The 19,847-nt window shown below is 38.0% G+C and overlaps 1 protein-coding gene across 3 annotated transcripts in view; it reads right to left on the reverse strand.

Moving 5' to 3' along the window:
* The window catches only part of LOC122568284 (FH1/FH2 domain-containing protein 3), a 240,633-nt gene that overhangs the window by 169,769 nt on the left and 51,017 nt on the right, over nucleotides 1-19,847 (reverse strand). For all 3 annotated transcript variants that reach the window (XM_043727859.1, XM_043727858.1, XM_043727857.1), the window contains exon 2: nucleotides 1,407-1,516. In XM_043727859.1, coding sequence (XP_043583794.1) covers nucleotides 1,407-1,516 — 110 coding nt within the window. The remainder of the gene's footprint in view (nucleotides 1-1,406; nucleotides 1,517-19,847) is intronic.

The raw sequence follows: 19,847 nt of genomic DNA on the forward strand, positions 1-19,847 counted from the left end.
GTTTAAATTTCCCGTAAATGTAAAAACGTTCTCTATATATCAATCATTGATTGAATCGAAGAAACGAAATGCTAAAAATTACTTTCTTCAAACTGTTAAACGTCTCTTTTGGCGAACAATTAGTCCAAATTAATTAGGCTGGCAAGTTGTTGTATCAGATTTACTTTTTCCCAAGTAATTACGAACTTAACTTGAAATCTAGGTTTCTTGCTGGCAATCGCGTTACTGTTAATGATTGACATAAGAAAGAAAGAAAAGGAGAAAGGCGAAGAAATGTCTCAAACAAGAGTAAAGAACGTATTAAGTTCGACTGAATGAAATATGTGTCGACGAAAACAAGTCAAAATAGTCGGCAATGAAACCCGCTTTTTCCTCAATGGCGTTCTTTCCAATTCACGGTAGTATGTCAATAGCCTAGCTCGAGATCAGTGTCATCAATCTCTCACGGTTCCCTATCTACACGATCCGTCGTACTGTCTTAGTGCCGTTGATTTAATTTGATATAACACAGCTCCTGACAACGAGCTTTTTCCTATTGTATTGTCTTGCAAGTCTTTTCTCGTGAACTCGTACGCCCATCTTTCGTTGCAAATTAACGATGCTCCGATACAAAAATTTAATTAACTCTTTATTCGATTTAAGTATCAAATAAAGAGAAAGCTACGTTATTCCGATAAAATGGTCGTGCAAACATTTGGCATATTTGGATTGTGCTTTATGTAGAAAGTCGAAAGATTGGTTATTTCAAACGATACACAACTACGAGTATTGTATTCGAAATCATTTCAGACAATGGAACTTTGCAATTTAAATAGATCCCTTAAATACGCATACCTCGGTTTATATCGCAGCGAAAGTTTATTCAGCTCAATATGCAACGTTAAAAGACCTTAACTCTACTACATTTACGCGATATCTTTTCGTCCTTACGCTTACTAAAAACATGCCTGCAAAGTTTGTTCATATATCTTAGGAACAGTTGCTGTATAATTCAGTTGTCCCAACACGAGGTAGGTAAAGCACATCGAATCCCATGGGATCAAAGGTACCAGAGACGGGGCTTCAAGTTCTCCATGCATCTTGCAAGCTCGACAAAATATTTGTCTCCGACAGAGTTCCTCTAATTACTCATGATTAATCATAAAACACGTTACGTCCCAGCATCTACTGTATTGTTTTGGAATATGATACGATATGAGGTGATAATCTTCGTATACTTGTAAAATTATAATAATGTTCTAAATATTTGTCCATCTTATTCGTATTAATTTTAATAGCAATTTACATTAAAACTGATTTACATCTAACTGATTCTATAGAACAGTTGTAAGGGGATGGGGTAGGTAATTAAAGTAATTGAAGCATGATGCTTGTTATTAAGGATGTCAAATGACGAGAAGACTTACTTGGTCTGGAAACCTTCGAATTCTTCCTGTTGCTCGCTGATGGAGGCTTCAAGGTCCAAATAAGCGCCATAATCGCCATCTTTATACAGCTGGAGCGCCGTATCATCAAGCTGCACAACAAATAAACAAAGGAAATCGTTAAATCGACGAATTCGATAATCGTTGTCGTTATAAAGTGTTTCTAATCACGGAATTCTTTACAATTTCTACACTGCACAGCTCGAGACGATGCACGTTACCAATTGTACGCTATATCTTATCACTAGCTTCCAAACTTATATTTATAACCTTTAGTAGCAGTAAACTGCTTCAAAAATTTACAAACACGTATCGTCACGTATTTATTACAATTCTAACATTCGAATGCGACTTCATCTGTATAAACAGCAGATTTTTTTTCAATTACTTGGGTATCTGCCGTAGCACGTATGTAAATAAGAACATCAAAATACATGACAAGCAGCCAACGTGTCAGCGTTATGTCGCGTTAGCCACATTACAACTTACGACGTGGCGTCAAATTAGAAGCTTCCCAGCTGTCGGAAATGATAACCAGTTAAGCATCGGTCAATTTCCTCGGAACAGTTGCCGCTTCCGAAATAACGTGTCGTTGCAAGAGTAGCCTGGAGCGAAGAGGCAGCCTTTATGTTTCGCGATCCAGGGGCGGGAACAGCTCCCGTACTCGTCGCCTAATTTTAAACTGCTGCCACTTTGCGGCCACAGAAATTTAACTACGCTATGAAAAACTATCCGTCTACGGTTTATTGCTGCGCGATATAGGCCACGATAGCGTAACATAATTTTCCATTTGTTCAGTGGACTGAGGATATTTATGCAGATTTGTATTTTAACGACTACGGCCGAAGAAATGGAATTTCGGTCTTTAAATTCATGCGAATCATGCAATCCTCGAATTTAAATCGTACAAGTGTCTGATATGCTAAGATTTTTTTAGAAAATGTCCAACTTAATTTTCTCGCTCCGCCTAGTGTAAAAGCATCTCTGTGCGTACGATTATTGTACGATTATCGTCGAAGAAATCGTAACAGCTGGAAGATCGGCAATTTCTTTGCGAAAATTTAGATATCTCAACAATATAAATCGAGTGGAAAAATGAGAAAATTGCGAATGCGATGTCTCGTTAACTCTTACTGGGTTACTAAAGCGAAGAATCTGGATTTTTCTCATCATCCAGCTTCTTGGTAGTATCCAAGGAATGAGTTCAACGAACGAATGGGCGCCTTACGGTTCAACAATCCGGGCTAATGCGGCTAATCTGCTAAATTTATCTGCGGATCATTTGGTCCACGCACTCCGTGTCCGTCTATGCAACATGATAATCTCTTCATCTGGCATCAGGTGGTCCCGTTTCGCTGGACACACGGCGTATTAAATCACCGGTTACATCATCGTGCTGTCTCGAAAATAGAAACGCCATAAGCTCGTGAATTATAGATATAATTTAATTATATTAGAAATACCGGGACTAATAATGACCAGTGATACCACTTCATTAAATCGTTCTGGACGTTTGATTAAGCGGAAGTATCTACGTAAATCATAAAGTAGGATTAAAGTTTTGTTGCTTGAAATATTTCCTATTTCCTTGTTCACCTATCTATTCAGTTCTTAACGATCAAATAAACGAAGATGAAATTAAAGTTGAAAAAAGGGGATTCTACGTGTAGTGACGCGTTTGGAACGTTTAAAGTAATTATACTAATTTTAACTGTAATTTTGTCGTAGATCAAAGGAGATATAATATTTTAACGCGTACAGAAATATGAAAAAAAAAAAACAGACGTATACAGTTATATGTTAAAAAACGAGACAGAAACAAAAGAAATTCATGTAGTCTAATTGAGTGTATCGTTAAATTTACGGTTTGAAATAAAATCCGTAATTAGATGGTCCGAGTCAAGTTTTTTTCAATTAGTAAAAAAATATTCCCGAACGATAATTACGTACATAACTGAACACTGGTCGTCGATAAACATTTATAAACAAAAAATGTATAAACATTTCTGTTATTTTATTTTTGTTCTCTATATAAACGAATCTATCGGTAAACTCGAGAATTGCCACGGAAAATCTTCCATCGAATCGCGTCTCGACGCTGTCGCTCGATTTCAACCACCAAATCGTCAGACGATAAATCCTGAAAGGTAAATAATCCTGACTGAAATGAAGCCTTTCTTTTCCACGCCGTAGATTCTTTCTTCGAGACATCGCCGCTTTGCAAGATTAAGATCCATCTGTTTCCACGGCATGTTGCCAGCCTAGAAGAAATAACAGCACGAGGATACGAACGGAAAGATATTACGGGAAATGCGGGAGAATAGAAACAGACGCGTAGCAGCGAGAGAAGAAAAAAGGTAGGACGGTTGAAGGAGGGAAAATGGAGGGTTCAGAGGAGAAAGTAATAGAGGATAAGCCGAAAACAAGGAGACGAGAGAGAAAAATAACGTGCAGCCAGTTGGGAAGCCATAGGCGAAAGCTAAATGTCGCTTTAAAAATAGTCGAGCTACCTAGGTCGCCATATTTGTGATCGTTGTCGCTGGAAAAGTTGTCCGCTTCCGCGGCGACTGCAACGCGTTCTTTTCAACGATGTCTCGTCGAACCATCGTTTAAGCGGTACTAATTAACGTTCAGTGGCACTTTGGTTTTTCTGTAGCTCAGAGACGATTGATCAGACTGAAATGAGATTTTCTTCTCGATCTCTAATGTACAGGATGTCTTGGAATGACTAGCGTAAAAGGAAGAAAGTGATTTTATACTAATGACAAAATAAGTCGGCAACGAGCGTTCGTTTGTGCGTGAATCGATTCGTTTTCATGTTGCTTCTTTAAACGAATAATTGAATGATGCTGATTAACTTGAGTTTCTAATCGATAATATGAGGATTCTTTTATTGTTACTTTAATACGCGCTTTTGTTACTTTAAACTTATTCGGAATGTAAAGGCTTAAAGATTCGTCATCATATAGGCTTAAGCTTGACATTTTCGAGTTTCACGAACGTTTCTCTATAATGAAATAGTTAATAAATTAATGTATGTAAAATTAATTAATAGTTAAAAAATAGCGAAATTCGTAACACCGATATCGGCAGGAAAAAGAAAATATACAACGAAAACCGATCACGATAAAAACGAAACTCTGAAGGCGGAAAACAAATAAGAATCGCCTTGACGATGAATTTTCAGACCTGCGCTCTCGCTAAGTGGAAGAACGAGGGGAACGAAAATAGGAGAAAATCGAAGCGAAACGAGCGAGAGTTTGAAACAAAACGAGAGAACGAAATTGTGCGTGTACACGGCGTGCGCCAAGCGGGGACAGGAAGCACGCGGCTGACCCATATTTCTAAAAATCACAGCTTCAAAATAGTCTGCCGGCAACGGAGCGCCGGTTATAATGCAGAGGCTCGTTCGAGCACGCGCTGCATTTCTCCGGTTTCTAGGCGTCCCGCATTCGGTGGAAAGCGAATTGCCTTACGTAATGCACGTGACGGGAGGCTGCGTTCTGTACGATCTCTGGCCTTCAAGCCCACAAAGAAATTGGTCAACCGGAAGCGACGACTGCATCGTCATCTTGTACAATGGCACTTCGTTTGTTTCTGCTTGCTGAACTTGCGTCGCTTGCGTAAGAATGTTAACGGGCTGAAGGAGAAAGGAAACGATGGTAAAAATTTGAGTTGATGGGAAAAGGAAATTGTATGGTGGATAGGAAACGTGAGATGGATCTAAGGAGATGAATGATCGGATGCAATCGATTTAGAGAAAGGACGATGAATTGTAATATTAGATTATAAGTAGATTGCGCATGTTTATGCAAATTTAGATTTTCACGAATACAACTAAAGAAACAGAGATTTGTTATACTCTGTATACGAACAAAGTATATATATTTTTATACAAACTGTTGAATGAGTTAAAAAATGGAACAGGCGAGGACCGAGTAAATATGCTCAGAATGTTTAAAAAACTAGTTTAGCAATTTGAGATTAATACCGATTAAACGTAATTACTCGACTATGAAATGCTTAATTAATTGGAAGTCTGTAAATTAATGGTTTTAAAACGGCCAACAGTATCTTGCTTCGACTAGGAAATTACTTGTTGGCTGTGTCCTTCTCTTTCGTCGCTGTTTCTCTTATGTTTCAAGAAAATGAACATTGCGCTGCATTAAAGCAAATAACGAACGCTCAATATCTTTAATAAATTTATCTTTCACAACCTTCAACAATTTTCTACGTGTTCCATATGAAAAATCATTATAAATACGGATAGAGAATAATAATACATTATGAATGATAACCCAACCATCCAAGATAACGATCCAAAATAATATTTTCAATAGGAAAAAATGTCTGTAAGAAGATTAATCTCTTTGTGAGATAAACATTTTTAGAAGACGAGTTACCAAACAGTTGCATTAACATTCGATCGCTGTTCTACGAGAAAATCTGATCAAAGAAGATGCAGCGCGTTGTATGATCGATACATTGCCGACATCAAATGGCAAAGTGAAAACAGTACCCTCGTAGGTACGCGTCAATCCTTCGAGAGATCAGGGATCTAATTAATCATAACATTAATCCAGTTTTACCACGCTCTGATAGTTTCCTATCCGATCTACGCATCATGGGAAAGTTGTTTAATTAGCCACTTAAAGTCTCACGGGTCTCGTATGTCTTCCCTACGGACAGTTCAATGTTGCCACACGTCCTCGCAAATCCACGCTGAAGAAACTTTTCACGGATGCGTCGCCGTCGACGCGTTTCAAGTGGAGGCAGCCTGGAGACTGCTTCTTTCGCAGCGACACGGAACGTCTGTTTTCTATCAAAAGATCAACTACAATCATAGCTGCCACGCGAGAATATCCTTTTAACGCGACTAAACTTCCTTCAGGATTTTTAGATTCGCTGTTACAATCGATAGATTACTCGAAGATCGTATCCCCCTGGGGGTAGCCATCCGCGTGTTATTTAGCAATCAAGCTAAAAAATTTACCGAATGTCCAGCTGGACAAATTGTAAAGTACAAATTAAGTAATAATAATAATAATAAAAAAAAATAATTGACAGAATGTGAGTGAGAGATGCGGATCAATTCTGTACCCACCAAAAAATAAAAGAAATTATTTGAGGAACGTGAAAATTCTTATTATATATTTGACAATTAGTTTTAATTAAGAATTAGTCGAAAGATGTAAGTTAATCGGTCGAAGGAAACGACGTCGAATTCGGATTTCTATCGAATTTATTTCGTTTCAAATCCACAGCTGATTCGTAATTTAATTTAGCTTCGTGGAATTATATCGTCGGTTTTATGTAAGAATATGGTTACTCGTATAGTATAGGATTTACAGGTTCGCCGTTCTATATTAACTAAGTCGTATGTCGATATCGATGGCGAAAGTTGCAAGGCTTCTTCCGATACTGTAATGTAGCACACGATGACACAACCGCGCTATCTCCATTACAAGTTAACGCGATAGAGCCGCGTTGGAATGTGAATTACGCGGGGATAAAGACCAATCACATGACTGTGGAATTTCTAGCGATTAAAATTCGAAACGTATTACTACAAATTAGAAATGCAATTAACGAATTCGATAAAGCTCGAAATCTTCAATAACCTGATGACTCAAAGATATTTAGTTTCATTTCTTTCACGACTCTATCTTAGCATTCTGGATGTACATATAAAAATTCGAACGCTGATTCGTGAAAACGTTGCAAATTTTCAAAGAATATTTGCAGCCCAAATTTTGTAAAAATCTAAACGCTGAAAAGTTTTTAAATCCTATAAATTGTGTCATAAAATTGTGCTCTAAGATTCTCAAGCTACATCAACTCGCGAAATGTTGTCTTTTCTTTATTATTATTATTTAATTTGTACTTTATAATTTGTCCAGCTGGGCATTCGGTAAATTTTTCTAGCTTAAAGCTTTTCTAGCTTAATGTTGTCTTTTATCAACATATTGTTCATGCTGTGTATTGAACATACAATTTTAACTAATTTCTATTAAAACCTCGAATATAAATTAACTACCTTTATGAACCATTTATTTGATCGTACAATGTAGTAACTTCAATCATTCGTACGTAATTTATATCAATTTTCTTTCCCATTTCTTCCCTAAAATTACCTTTCCCTCCGCGTACAATACGATCCACATAAGCGACGTAATAATTAACCCTTGAAGCTCCCAGCGGTCAAGCAACACGTGTTGACGTAACGCATGTCGACTCCAGGAAGCGTGAACCGTCGAGCGTCGACTCGATGATGCGGCAAACTGACCAGGGTCTGACCCTCCCTTTTGGACGTTGCTACGATTTTCCCTGACTGACGTATGCTTCGCGCGATTCTATTTCCTATCCTTCAGGGAGCCCGATGTTTACAGAAACTCGTTGTTTGAGCAACTGGCAAATATCCTACCTCAATGTCACTTTTCATCCGTATAACCGATGCTTTTTGTGCACGAAATATACGGAACAATAACAACACAAAAACGATATTGCGAGAGGTCAAACGAAGCTGTTTCAAAATTTCTGTATTTGATTATGGAATAAACAAATTTTACTCGAGTAAAACGTGTAAGAAGTAAGTTTTATACGATTAATTTACTTATCCCTGTTACTTTTTCAAACGAAAGGTTTTTGGTAGCCATGCTTAATACCACATCTATAGTAAACGGTTAACAACTATTATCTGAAAATATATTGAATTTTAAAATTGTTTTTTTTTTATGAAGCATAAAAAATGTGGTTCATTACCAATCGTTATCAATCGTTTTGTCTTTCTCTCTCTCTCTCTTTCTCTATGGTCTTTGTATACTATTAACGAATAATCCCAAAACAAAGCCTAGATTATTAAATTAACTGAAATATAATGATTATAACAAAGTTAATCACAATTAAAGAGCTATTAAATTCGTTACGAAAACGTTACAATTCCATTATGTAAATTCAGGGTCGCATGACTCGTTCCCACGAGACTGAAATAACGAAACGTTTCCGAGAACCCACGCGAGCTTATGCAGAACCGTATATCGCTAAACATAATGAAAATTCACGGACGTCCTGCGATTTGACGGAAGTCCCTCGAGACAAGATAAACGAAAGCTTGCCGAGACAATTAACCGAGATAACCAAGCCGTTCTGTTTCACTATGTGAAACTTTCACGATTCGTTTCTTTTTGTTCGCCATCACCTGCTGCGAAACTGTACACACGATGGAATAACGCGTTACAGGCCATTCACACAATTACCCTATCGATGGATAAATCGATAACAGAGATCGGATAACTGAGTTTCAATATTGAAAATAACCTTATCTATCGAAGGCTATTAAGTCGGTAAAGATTTGTGGCGAAATAGAAAATGCTACTTTGCTTTCATTATGGCGTGTGACACGTATCAATGTTCCGGGTAATAAAGTTTATCGTTCTGTTTAATCAATGTTACTAATATTTGTTGTATCTGTAATACGACATGCGAATAATGGTAACAGTCTGGAAAGAATAATCTCAAATTTAGAATGTTTACTTTGTCGAGTAAAGCGTGCCAAATTTTGATTGAAATTATTGAAATTAATCAAACAGATAATTAAAATATTTCGAAGTATGCATTTATAGTAACGTGTTACAACAATCTATAACGTTGTATTACGAAGTATAAGATTAGTGAGCCATTACTTTCTCTATCGTTATACTTAAATATTCGATGTTTCATACTAACAGCCAGGAGTAAAGGCAGAAAATCAATTTGCGAGCTTTAGCCTGAAACGACGCCTCTTATTCCATTTAACGATCGTCGTAACATCAACCTCGATCGATTGTACTCTGGCGATACTGTTCTGAGTCGTTACGCGAGAAATCTGTCGTTTATCAAACACTGTCGCGATCTGGCCTAATTATTAAAAGCCCTTTCTGACGTAAACTCGATGAACGGATTTACATAACACACAGTTGATTCGAAGTAGAGCAATTACACATGGAAATACGGGAATATCGATTTCCAGCCACCATTGTTCAACGACGCACTATCGCCAATAACTTCGTCAGATTTTGTCAGCAATTAGTCCGAGTTATAATTGATCGAATTACGATTCGATTATGATGAAGTAACTTTTACAGCAAGATTACATCGACTGGAAACGAATTACCGGGCTTCCGCTAAATTTCAATTAAATTTTAATGAAGCTCGTTGAATAGCGATTCAACAAGATCATTGATAAATTAAATGTAGTAGTACATGGTCGTGCTTAATATCCGTAATTTCACGTAAAATTTGCAACGAGCAGCTGTAAGTAATAAATAAACGTAAGAAAACGTAGCAAAATAGAATCATAAATCGATCTTTCACCTATGACGATCATCTTTTTTCAAAAATTTCCTTCGCACAACTTTCTAATGTATAATGCTCCGTTATCGTATTTAAACGATTAAAGCACAAAATAGTCGTTCAAATGAAACGGCGTACGAACACCTGTTCGTTTCACAGCCACTGACTATTACATCCGTATTTTACATTTAACATAGAAACCTTCATAGCCTTAATGTATTCACACTGTATCATTCCTTTGATGAAATGAGTAACGCAGCGTAAAAATAGCTCGAAACCTAGCCGTCGTGTCGGTAATTAATAATCGTCACCACGCGGAAAACAGACGGCAACTGATTTGAATTTGAAACGATCGCCAATAAGCGAATGATTCCTAGAACAGCTTGCGAGCGTTCGAGCCTAGCACGCTTCAATGGCGACGTGGGCGACACGTGGGCACGGGAATGCGTTCCTCTTCAATCATGAGCAACGGTAAAGGAAGACGTCGTATCGTTGTCACAAGAACGTAAAAGAGAAAGTACCCGAACCACTAACCGTAGTAAAAGTTCTCGAAAGATCAAGCATACAAAATACAAAAGAGAGAGAAACAATGAAATAGCCAATAACGACTAATGTCGATATATTGATACGTCTCTTATAGAAGGAAGACTAAAAAGAAAACACCTCACTGACTTCACTAAAGAAATAAAATGGTCAAACTCGAGGATGGTATTCCGCTAGGGGTGGCCATCCACGTGTTATTTAGCAATGAAGTTAGAAAAATTTATCAAATGTCCAGTTGGCCAAATTGTGAAGTACAAATTAAATAATAAAAGAAATATATTGATACGAGAAAGACAAATATGAGGAACCTAGGAAAAAACATTTGATACATAAAATCACGAGGCTATACATAATCTGCAAAACGATTAATTTCTCGGTCAGAGTATAGTTATACGCGTTACTATGATGCCAAACTACGCTAGATACCAGAGTCCTCCCATATATAATATATTTTTTTTAATTATTATTTAATTTGTACTTTACAATTTGACCAGCTGATCAATACCGACATCCTAAAATCTCAGAGCCACAGAGGTTCTTTAGGTATGTCGATCTTCCTCGAGGTAAAGCTTCAATGGTTGCTGGATACTCTAAATATCTACGGAACTTTTGAACACCTCGGTTATTCACAATGGCTCTAGAACCTTCGGACGTCGCGAATATTTCCAAAACGATTTACTGTGATATATTAACTTATTAAGAACGGTTTACCGTAATGTTACAAATAGTTCGATTTCTTAAAATTTTCAAAACTGCCAAATTTCTTCTCGTAGCCGCTTAAAAAACAGAATTCGATGATACAATACCAACTGATTGAAAAACTGACAAACGAAATATTGCGTTAACGCAACGTTGCCTCTTAATGGGTTAAGGCTCTATTACTTTTGTAATGTTTGCATTTCTACCGTTTCTTACATATTTGCAACGGTAAACTATAATATTTCAATCTATAACTAAGATCCATGACGACTATTTCCTTGCTCTGTTACCTTACAAGAGTAAGCAGGATTGAACGAAATAAGCAATAGCGAGATAAACTGTTCTTTACATTTCACCTTCTTGGAAGTAATCGATCGCCACGATTAACTATGACGACGTCCTCTCTGTTATTACAGACGATTACGGACGATGTTCCCGATTTCTGCGACGAGAACCGACAAACGCAATCGCCGAAGCAATGAACTATTCCGTCCCTTCGACTCGTAAACAAAGAAATAGGTACCTCTTACCACGCGAACGTCGCTATGAAAAGTGCTCGACGAATTATGGGACCATCTGCCCGAACCATCCGTAAATGAACTTTCCTTTTACGATTCTATGGTTGAAGGGATTTAAAAAAGTGTGGAGGAAATTTTAGGATGTTCGGAATGCAGAACTTCATGGGGGTCGTGAATAAAAACCGAGTATCGTTTCCAACTTGCAATTCCATCCGGACGTGTGTAAATTCAAAGAACGATCAAAGTCTAGCATTAATAACTAACTTGAACCGTGATAAATATCTGCCTGCTCCAAATAAAATCCGAAAGAAATTCTAGTCAGGATCAGCCTCAACCCCCAAAAGTTCATGCAGCAAATTCACGTAGAAACGCGTGAAGATAAAAGACGACGAAGCGAAGGAACGCTAAGAAGAAGAGGAAGGAGAGAAGTACGAGCAAAGAACTCGCTTAATCGCGCGATAAATTAGTCCAGTTGCTCGAGAAGCAGGGAAGAAAACTGGCGGTGCATCCACGCCAGGAGGTGATCCCGTTGGGCGAAACGAAAAGGATGGGCATTCCCATTAGAACCGAAGAAGGTTCAGCCTGATAATGGCTAGCGATAGAATCAACTTCAATATATAGTTATTAATTCGAATCAAATGCGATACTCAAGATTCTCTTCGCAGAATTCGAACGTTAAGTAAACTGCAGCTGTTTATGCAAATTTATATTTTTAAGAATATAAATAGCTAGAGATATAGAATGTACGCACAGGGATTCGTTTCATCCATTAAATATCGAATATTATAAGGAACATTATAGTGATTTTTGAAACAGACAAACCTAGTCGATTCCATGTAACTGATTAACTCGTTTAATCTTATGAACATCTAATCCACCACTAATTGCGCACTTTTGGCAGTCGCTAATGATTTTATTGTTAATCAGACCACCTTAAAATAAACTCATAAATAGATGAATAAAATATACTTTATATCGCTATACATCAGCGAATACTTTAAATACTTGTGTGTATATTATGTGCATTCTGTGCATTGTAACGGAGAATTTCTGATGAATTTCACGGTTGCGTAAATTAAAACACGGATATGCCTATTAATCACGCGTGTACACATGCGTTTAGATACACGCGAAATAGAAGCCTCTCGCTTCAACTTACTTGCACATACTTGAGTCTATCGCTAGTCGTAACTCCGCGCTAACTCTTAACCTACACACGATCATGGTCCGTGTAAACTTCTACAGAAGCTGTCCGAATTATTATACGTGTAGGAGATAATGAAAACTGTGGAAACAGCCAACGGCAATTCTGTTCTGGCGATGTGTCCGTGTACCTACAACTCCGTTGAAAATACATACGTACTACGACCAAAGAGGGTAGACAGTTGTGGTCCATACCTCCAGCACTGTTTTATCGGTTGACCAGTTTCGAACGAGTGAGAGAACAAAATTTTCGCGGTAAAGCATCCACGCGTATCTGGCCGCTTTTCGCGCCATAATTCCGGCCGTTGTTTACCGCGACGGATGTTTCCGGCGATGGATATTCGCTTGGAAGCCGGTGTACCGTGAACGAACGGATACATCCTTGGACCGAGTAAATAATATGACGGGAATTGGAATTAATGGCGTGTCGTTATGAGCATTTTTCGATGAGTTAAACGGAATGTCGCGCGACCGCGAAACCGCATAAATTATCCGTTCGTTCGTCCGTTTGGGTGACTGCATTTTTTAATTTCTTTATCTCCGGTTATACTGGGTGTCCCTGGTCTTTATCAGAATAGTTTTATAAGTTATTTTAAGATTGATTTACCCGTTAACCGAGGAAGGTGAATTAACTCTTCAGTGTGGATCATCGATCTCTTAAACATAACGATTTCTTCATTTAGTCTATGATATCTCAAGTCTGTCATCATTCCCCGTCATATTTCGTATTTTCGTTAGAACTCTTTTAATAAATTTTCAAACGAGCTATATTTATATAATAATTTTTTCCTATTTATAATACATTTACTTAAGTGCCTTTTTACAGGTACAATGACGAGAATATTTACGAAAGAGAGATACTTTACAAAATAACGATGGTCCTACAAATGTATCGCTCTCCGAACCATTCGACTTTTGCTCTGCCATTTTTCAAATCGCACTGAGAAAAGGACACAGCTTCGAGCAATTGCATGGATCACCTTGTACATTCGCGAAATGTCTTGATAAAGTTTGGTCGAGAGAACCTGGAATCTCTATATATCGTAGTTGATACGGAAACACGCGTGAAACATTGAGTTGCGTGGGACGAAGTGCTGTACGGACCAGCAAACCAAGTTGATCGACCTGGATCGCGTTCGAATGAAAATTCCCTATCCGATGAAAAGCGTACGAAGAGTCCGTGTTATAACTGCATTTCTTCTTACGAAATGATCTTGAACGAACGAGGCAAAAGTTTGTTTTCAAACGTCTGCAGATGGTGGCTACTGTAGAGTTGGAAATAGCGAATGGTTTGGGGTTTAGATAGAGCAATTCTGGAGATAGAAAGTTACTCGTTCTTGAGAACTTGTTCGTCGACGCGCTCAAAAAATTGATCCGGTGGACGTTTAATGAAATTCGACGACCAAAATTTATTGTTTAACCAACCGCGGTGAGTTCATCTCGCGATAAAATTCTCAGCTAATTACCAGTATTTTTCAAGCGCTCCTTTTTTCTGTGTCGCTTCGAATGTCGCTCTGCAAGTTGCAAGCGGTTTTATCGCAATGCTACTTTGCAGATGAAGTATGCTTTTTTTTCAAAAATAAAACTTTTCTTGTTGTCACGATGAATCGAAGGTGAATTAAACGCGTAAGGAGTGGAAAGATATTATTATTAATTCGATGACGTATCTACGTTAATTTAATAAAGTTTGTTATATCTAAGAAAGTGTTCGTATACCGATTACATTTATGTAATATTTTCCCTATACTGAAGTATACTTTTCAAGTTCCCAACGTTGTCTTTCACAAAAACTCCTAATTTAAATTTACATTTCCTGTAGTCTAGCTATTTCAACAAGTTTTTTCCGCTGAAGGAACAAAGTTCGTCGATTCTACGCGAAACCAGTCGAACGTTTCCTCCCTTGTCCCCTGTGCTTACTCCTTGAAGTAGCACCTGCAGGAAGGACGATTGCTCGAGAGGTAGCAGCACGCACCGGCTTGCATAAATACGACTTGATTTTTGCACGGCCGGTGGACGGAGAATGGCGCGCTTGCTTTTGACTTCAATGGAACCTGTTTACCGCATGAATGATTGAACGGTGCCGGGAACTCGATTCGAGCATTGCCGATTACACTGACATCTCTGGTCGTGTTCTTTTTGCCGTGTCTCGAGTAGAGATAAAATTAGACATCCGTGTGCTCGTCTTCGGGGAAGACGCACCAATATCACGTGGCTGGCCAAATAGAATGAAAAACGTGGTATTACGAGCGTTGAATATTCGTCGAAGGAAAGATACAATTCTTCTAATTTCAAAATTTCCCTTTTGTAAAAATGTCAAGAAAGTTTTAAGAAAGAAAGCAGCATAACGCGCAACGTGGAATATTCGACGAACGAAAAATTAAATTTTGTTCAATCGTGAAATTTTACCGATCTCAAAGTATGTACCTCTTTCTCTGAAAATTTAACAGGTACTTGCTGGTAAAAATTTTGTAAGAGAACTTTGATGGAAGATATTGGACTCCCTTCGTTTGTAAAATGATAATCGACGAAACAGAAGAGACAATGTTCTTAATTTGAAGATTTAAAGAACTGCGATCCGAGGTATTCAACATTTCTTTCAAGGCATTTTATTATTGTAATTCTAGTGTTGGTAACGCGACTTGTAAAGTTCAGAAAGAAATAACCGTGCAAATATAATACAGACAAATAAAATTTATAACAATAGATATGAAAAACGGAGCTGTTTAGAACACGACGTGTCCGCATTCAATTCGCGAACGATTCATCGTCGAAGGATTAATAGAAAGTAAGCTAAGCGACGTATAAACCACATTTATCATCCGAGTAATTATACCTGGAAAACGCGTCGATTCAAATGATGCACTAACAAAAATACCCAATCATCAACGCAGCAATACGATTCTTTTCTAATCAAACTCCACACATCTGCGTTCGAGATCGGTAATAAAAGCTAGCCGACTGAACGATCCGATCGAGGAACAAGCATTTCCATGCAATAACGCACGGCGATTGCCGTTACGTAACATCGCGTAAATAATACGATTACATTCTATCAGAATTGCACAATCGAACGTACAAATTACCATAAGTCATTAATCATCTCGCGTCGGTGTTCGACACGCTATCTATCTTTCTCCTTCTCATCCGTTCTCACCAATTCCTGCAAGTGAGAAAAAGAGAAATCTGTCACCATTGAATTAATCATAAGCAAAATTCCAGGCTCGTAAATCGTTCGTAAATATTTAACGAGCGTTACAGTTTCTCCGGCTTCTCGTTGCTGTGAGACGTGAGAGGGTTCGGGGAGGACAACAAACAGAAACGAACGAGAGACGAAACCGGAGTGGCGGAACGAGAAACAGGGTGAAACGGAGAACTGGTAGGAATAATATCCTAGAAACGTCCAGCCAGCCACTCTCCAACCCCCTACCATCGTTTCCGTCATCCTCCGGCTCTTGGCTCGAGTATTTCGACCAGAGAAGAGGATTCTTACCACGGGAATATTCCTTTGTTCCTACTTCACAGGTTCTTGCGCGATAAAGAACACAGGCTCGAGAGGCATGGCATCTCATCTCGAGGGGCTCCACTTCACCCACGTCCTCTTCTCGCTCGCCCTTTCTCTCTTTCTCTCTGTTCACAAGCCTCTCTCGTGTGTCTCTCTGTCTGAACTCTGAACCGTATCTATCTCACCATTTCTTGCCTAATGTCGACTTATAGCTTCTTGAATGTTCAATTATTTCTGGATATATTTGTAGTCGACTCGCCGTGTCAAATGTATTGCGTTCACGTTATATAACTATATATATGTACATATATGTAATTTTCGCGATAGAAAACAAATACCGATAGTAATTGCATCATTTAATAACAGCGATGAAGGAAAAATGAATGTTACGATTGTTTGATTGAAATATGCTACTATACACGCCGGATTATATGATTGTTTTATGACAGCAGAGATTACAGCGACGAATACGAATCCAGGTTTACGGTATCTCTGATTATTGGAATATTTGTCGCGTTGTTAATATCGCAATATATTAAATATAATAATTTCCAAATACATAGAAATAATCTTAAATAAAATTAACGAAATAAATTTCATGATAAAACACAAGAAAGTTATTTATTATTTCACGATATCTAAACATGCGAGTTGTGCATTAAGCGCTGGATGCCGATGGTATGCGTATGCAGGACGCGTCACAACGTCGAAAGATTTAAGGGACTGGAGGGACGATTCCTACCCACTAACCAAGGCATTGCCGAAACGACAAGTTTTTCGACCAACCGTGTCCTTGACGATCGATGGCCTCTCCACGAAGACATCCGGCGGCCAACGGTTCAAGGACCGTCGCGGTTTCCACGAATTAAATCGATCGTCCCGGGAGCGAGGATTTTGTTTTTTTTTTTTTTTTTCATCGATCCGGTTGCATCCGAGCTCGTTGAAACTTTAATTATGTTGGCCGCGATACACCGGTGTGCGAAACGAAGTTCGCGACGCTGAAGATCGGGCACGATCTCCAAGACCACGCGGCTCGTTTAACCGGCGATTTGAATATGAAATTAGAGCGTGACCTGGTTCGAATTAATTCCCATTCGACGCACCCTTTCGCTCGTTTCTTTTCTACTTGTACACTGTTTTGTCGACAACTGTTGCATGTAGACGATTGTACGAAGTCATCATGCAAGTTTCTGCGATCTTGAAACATTTATTTTGAAAGAACACAGGTACGTAATTCCTTTGAAAGTGAACATTTCTACGTGAAATAATTTCTACAATGTTCGATACGCGTTTTTCGTGATATGTTATGGGAGTATCGACTTCGTATACAATACATTGTAATCGGAATTTGTAAGGGGAAAGAAACCGCGAAATGGTGTTTTCGATATCATTCTGTATTCCATAAATCGTTTTTTAAGCGTTCGAAGGTGAAAAAATCGGTTGGAAATGAATTAGAGTAATGGGATTTCATATACGTTGAATAGAAGAAAATCAGCTAGTAGTTATTGGAATTACGAACGTAATGGTATACATTCGATCATATTCGTGCAGCGTTTGGAATTTATGTGTCGTTAAAACAAAAGCCATGGATACATCCAGAAAAGTCGAATATTACGGTCGAGATCGGCTTACGACACAGGTAACATCGTATGAGATGTTATGTCATACGACTTGAAATATCAAGCCTGGAAATGTTGAAAAGTTCTGTCGTATTCTCTGCAATTCAGTGCGATAAAATTAGAAATTACATTTCAGGTGGAAATTATCGAAATTTATATGTCCAACTGATGTAAAAACTGATTCTCTATGTTATATTAACGACAAAAAAGAAACAGTAACTTGCCTCAACCTTCGTACGAAAAATATAAGTATAAAAGTTATATTTTACATATTTTATTTTTTAAGCGCGATTTCTACAACTTATTGATACTTAATTGTTTTAACGATATATCATCGTATCATCGTGTTACATCGTATTTTATGACGAAGAAGAAAAATTTGATCCACGCAGGAGCAATTTTGATCGGTGATTCGATCAACGAGCTATTAAGAAGTAACGAAGTGTGGCGATAACGCAACGTGTCGTGTCTATTTCGATCGATCGATCGCCCTATTACAAAATTGTTACAAAACACTAATCGTTTCTGTGATTTCGCTTGAACTTTCAAACAAATAATGGTTTGACTGTTGACACGACGAAAGCATGAAACTTTCTTTAAATCGGAGAAACTCTTGGCGTCGCGTCGTTAGGGTCGAGGAGAGAGTAAATTGATGCGCACTGCATTTGTCTGAACAATAGTAATCCTTTTTTCAAACGCAGGACGAATTGATAAATTTATCTTCAACCTGTGAACCCGGGCAAGACGAGTTAATCCGTCAGTTGGATCGGCAATCTCCCGTACGTAATAATTTCTCCGTTTAGAGATCCCCGTCTTTCTTATTACATTCTTATTAAAGATAAATTATGTAATCTATTTACATTTGCAAGAATCGTCATTGTTAAAAGATAAACTCAAGTTACGTAATTATATGTAATTAGACATCTCACCTTCTCTTTTGTTTTATCACTTACGCGCTCTAAATGGCGAGGAAACTAAATGGTAAAAATCAAAATGATAGAATGGTAAAAAATCACTTGGATAAATGGTTCGCGTACTAATTAATTAGAACCTAATTAGACCCTAGAAACATATGTAATATTTTTAAATTCGCCTTACATTTCGACATCGTTTTCGAGTAAAAGTACATATTCCACAAAAACGACGTTCAATGTTCGATATGTAACCTGATCACTCAAGTGCCAACGAGACTTACAAATTGAATAAAAACTTAATATATATATANTATATCGTCAACGAGTTCTATAATGGTGCAATGGTTTCTCCATATATCGAAAAGAACACGGCGTGGATAATGGCGAAATGTCCGATTAGAGAAAGGTCGGTTCATCGTTTAACGCACGATTTACGGACGGTGGCATTTTATTGTCATCGGTCGTTTGAATACGATTTCTTGCGCGAGAAAGTCGCCGATTTTCCCTTGATACTCGGCACGGAGGAAAGTTAAATCGGACTCTCTCGACGCTGCAAATCGGCCTCTCTCGCTACCGTGCCCGGGGATTATAAAGTCTGATCGACTCTCGTCTTGTGTTTCCTGACACACGATCCGCAACATGCGCGCGGATTATGACGACCGGTCTCGAATACCGAGTAATATCGGAACACCGGTCCCTCATGCTCCGTAGACGTAGACAATCATCCAATGTTTCATGCGCAGCTTTTATTCGTTTTATAATACCCGAAAGCGTCGATTTCCTCTTTGAAAGCGAATAACTTTCGTTGTTGTTGAAAAGAACTATTTTCTCGAATATGAACGAAAAGAAGTTTAAAGGAAGTTATATATGAGGGAAGAACTGAAAGAGACATGGGCAAGCAGTAGAACGACATACTGTACACTTCACAACTTAGATTACATCATGCGTAACGTAATTATTAATGCTTATTTTAATATCGACTAATATCTGATAATTTCTGATAACGGAAATGCAGGAAATGTTAGAGATAAAGAGATAATTATTTTCCAAATCGTTAGGTTTCAATTCTTCGACTTTTTTATAATATTATTATA

This window comes from Bombus pyrosoma, linkage group LG6, assembly GCF_014825855.1.
Source record: "Bombus pyrosoma isolate SC7728 linkage group LG6, ASM1482585v1, whole genome shotgun sequence".
NCBI classification, from domain to species: domain Eukaryota; kingdom Metazoa; phylum Arthropoda; class Insecta; order Hymenoptera; family Apidae; genus Bombus; species Bombus pyrosoma.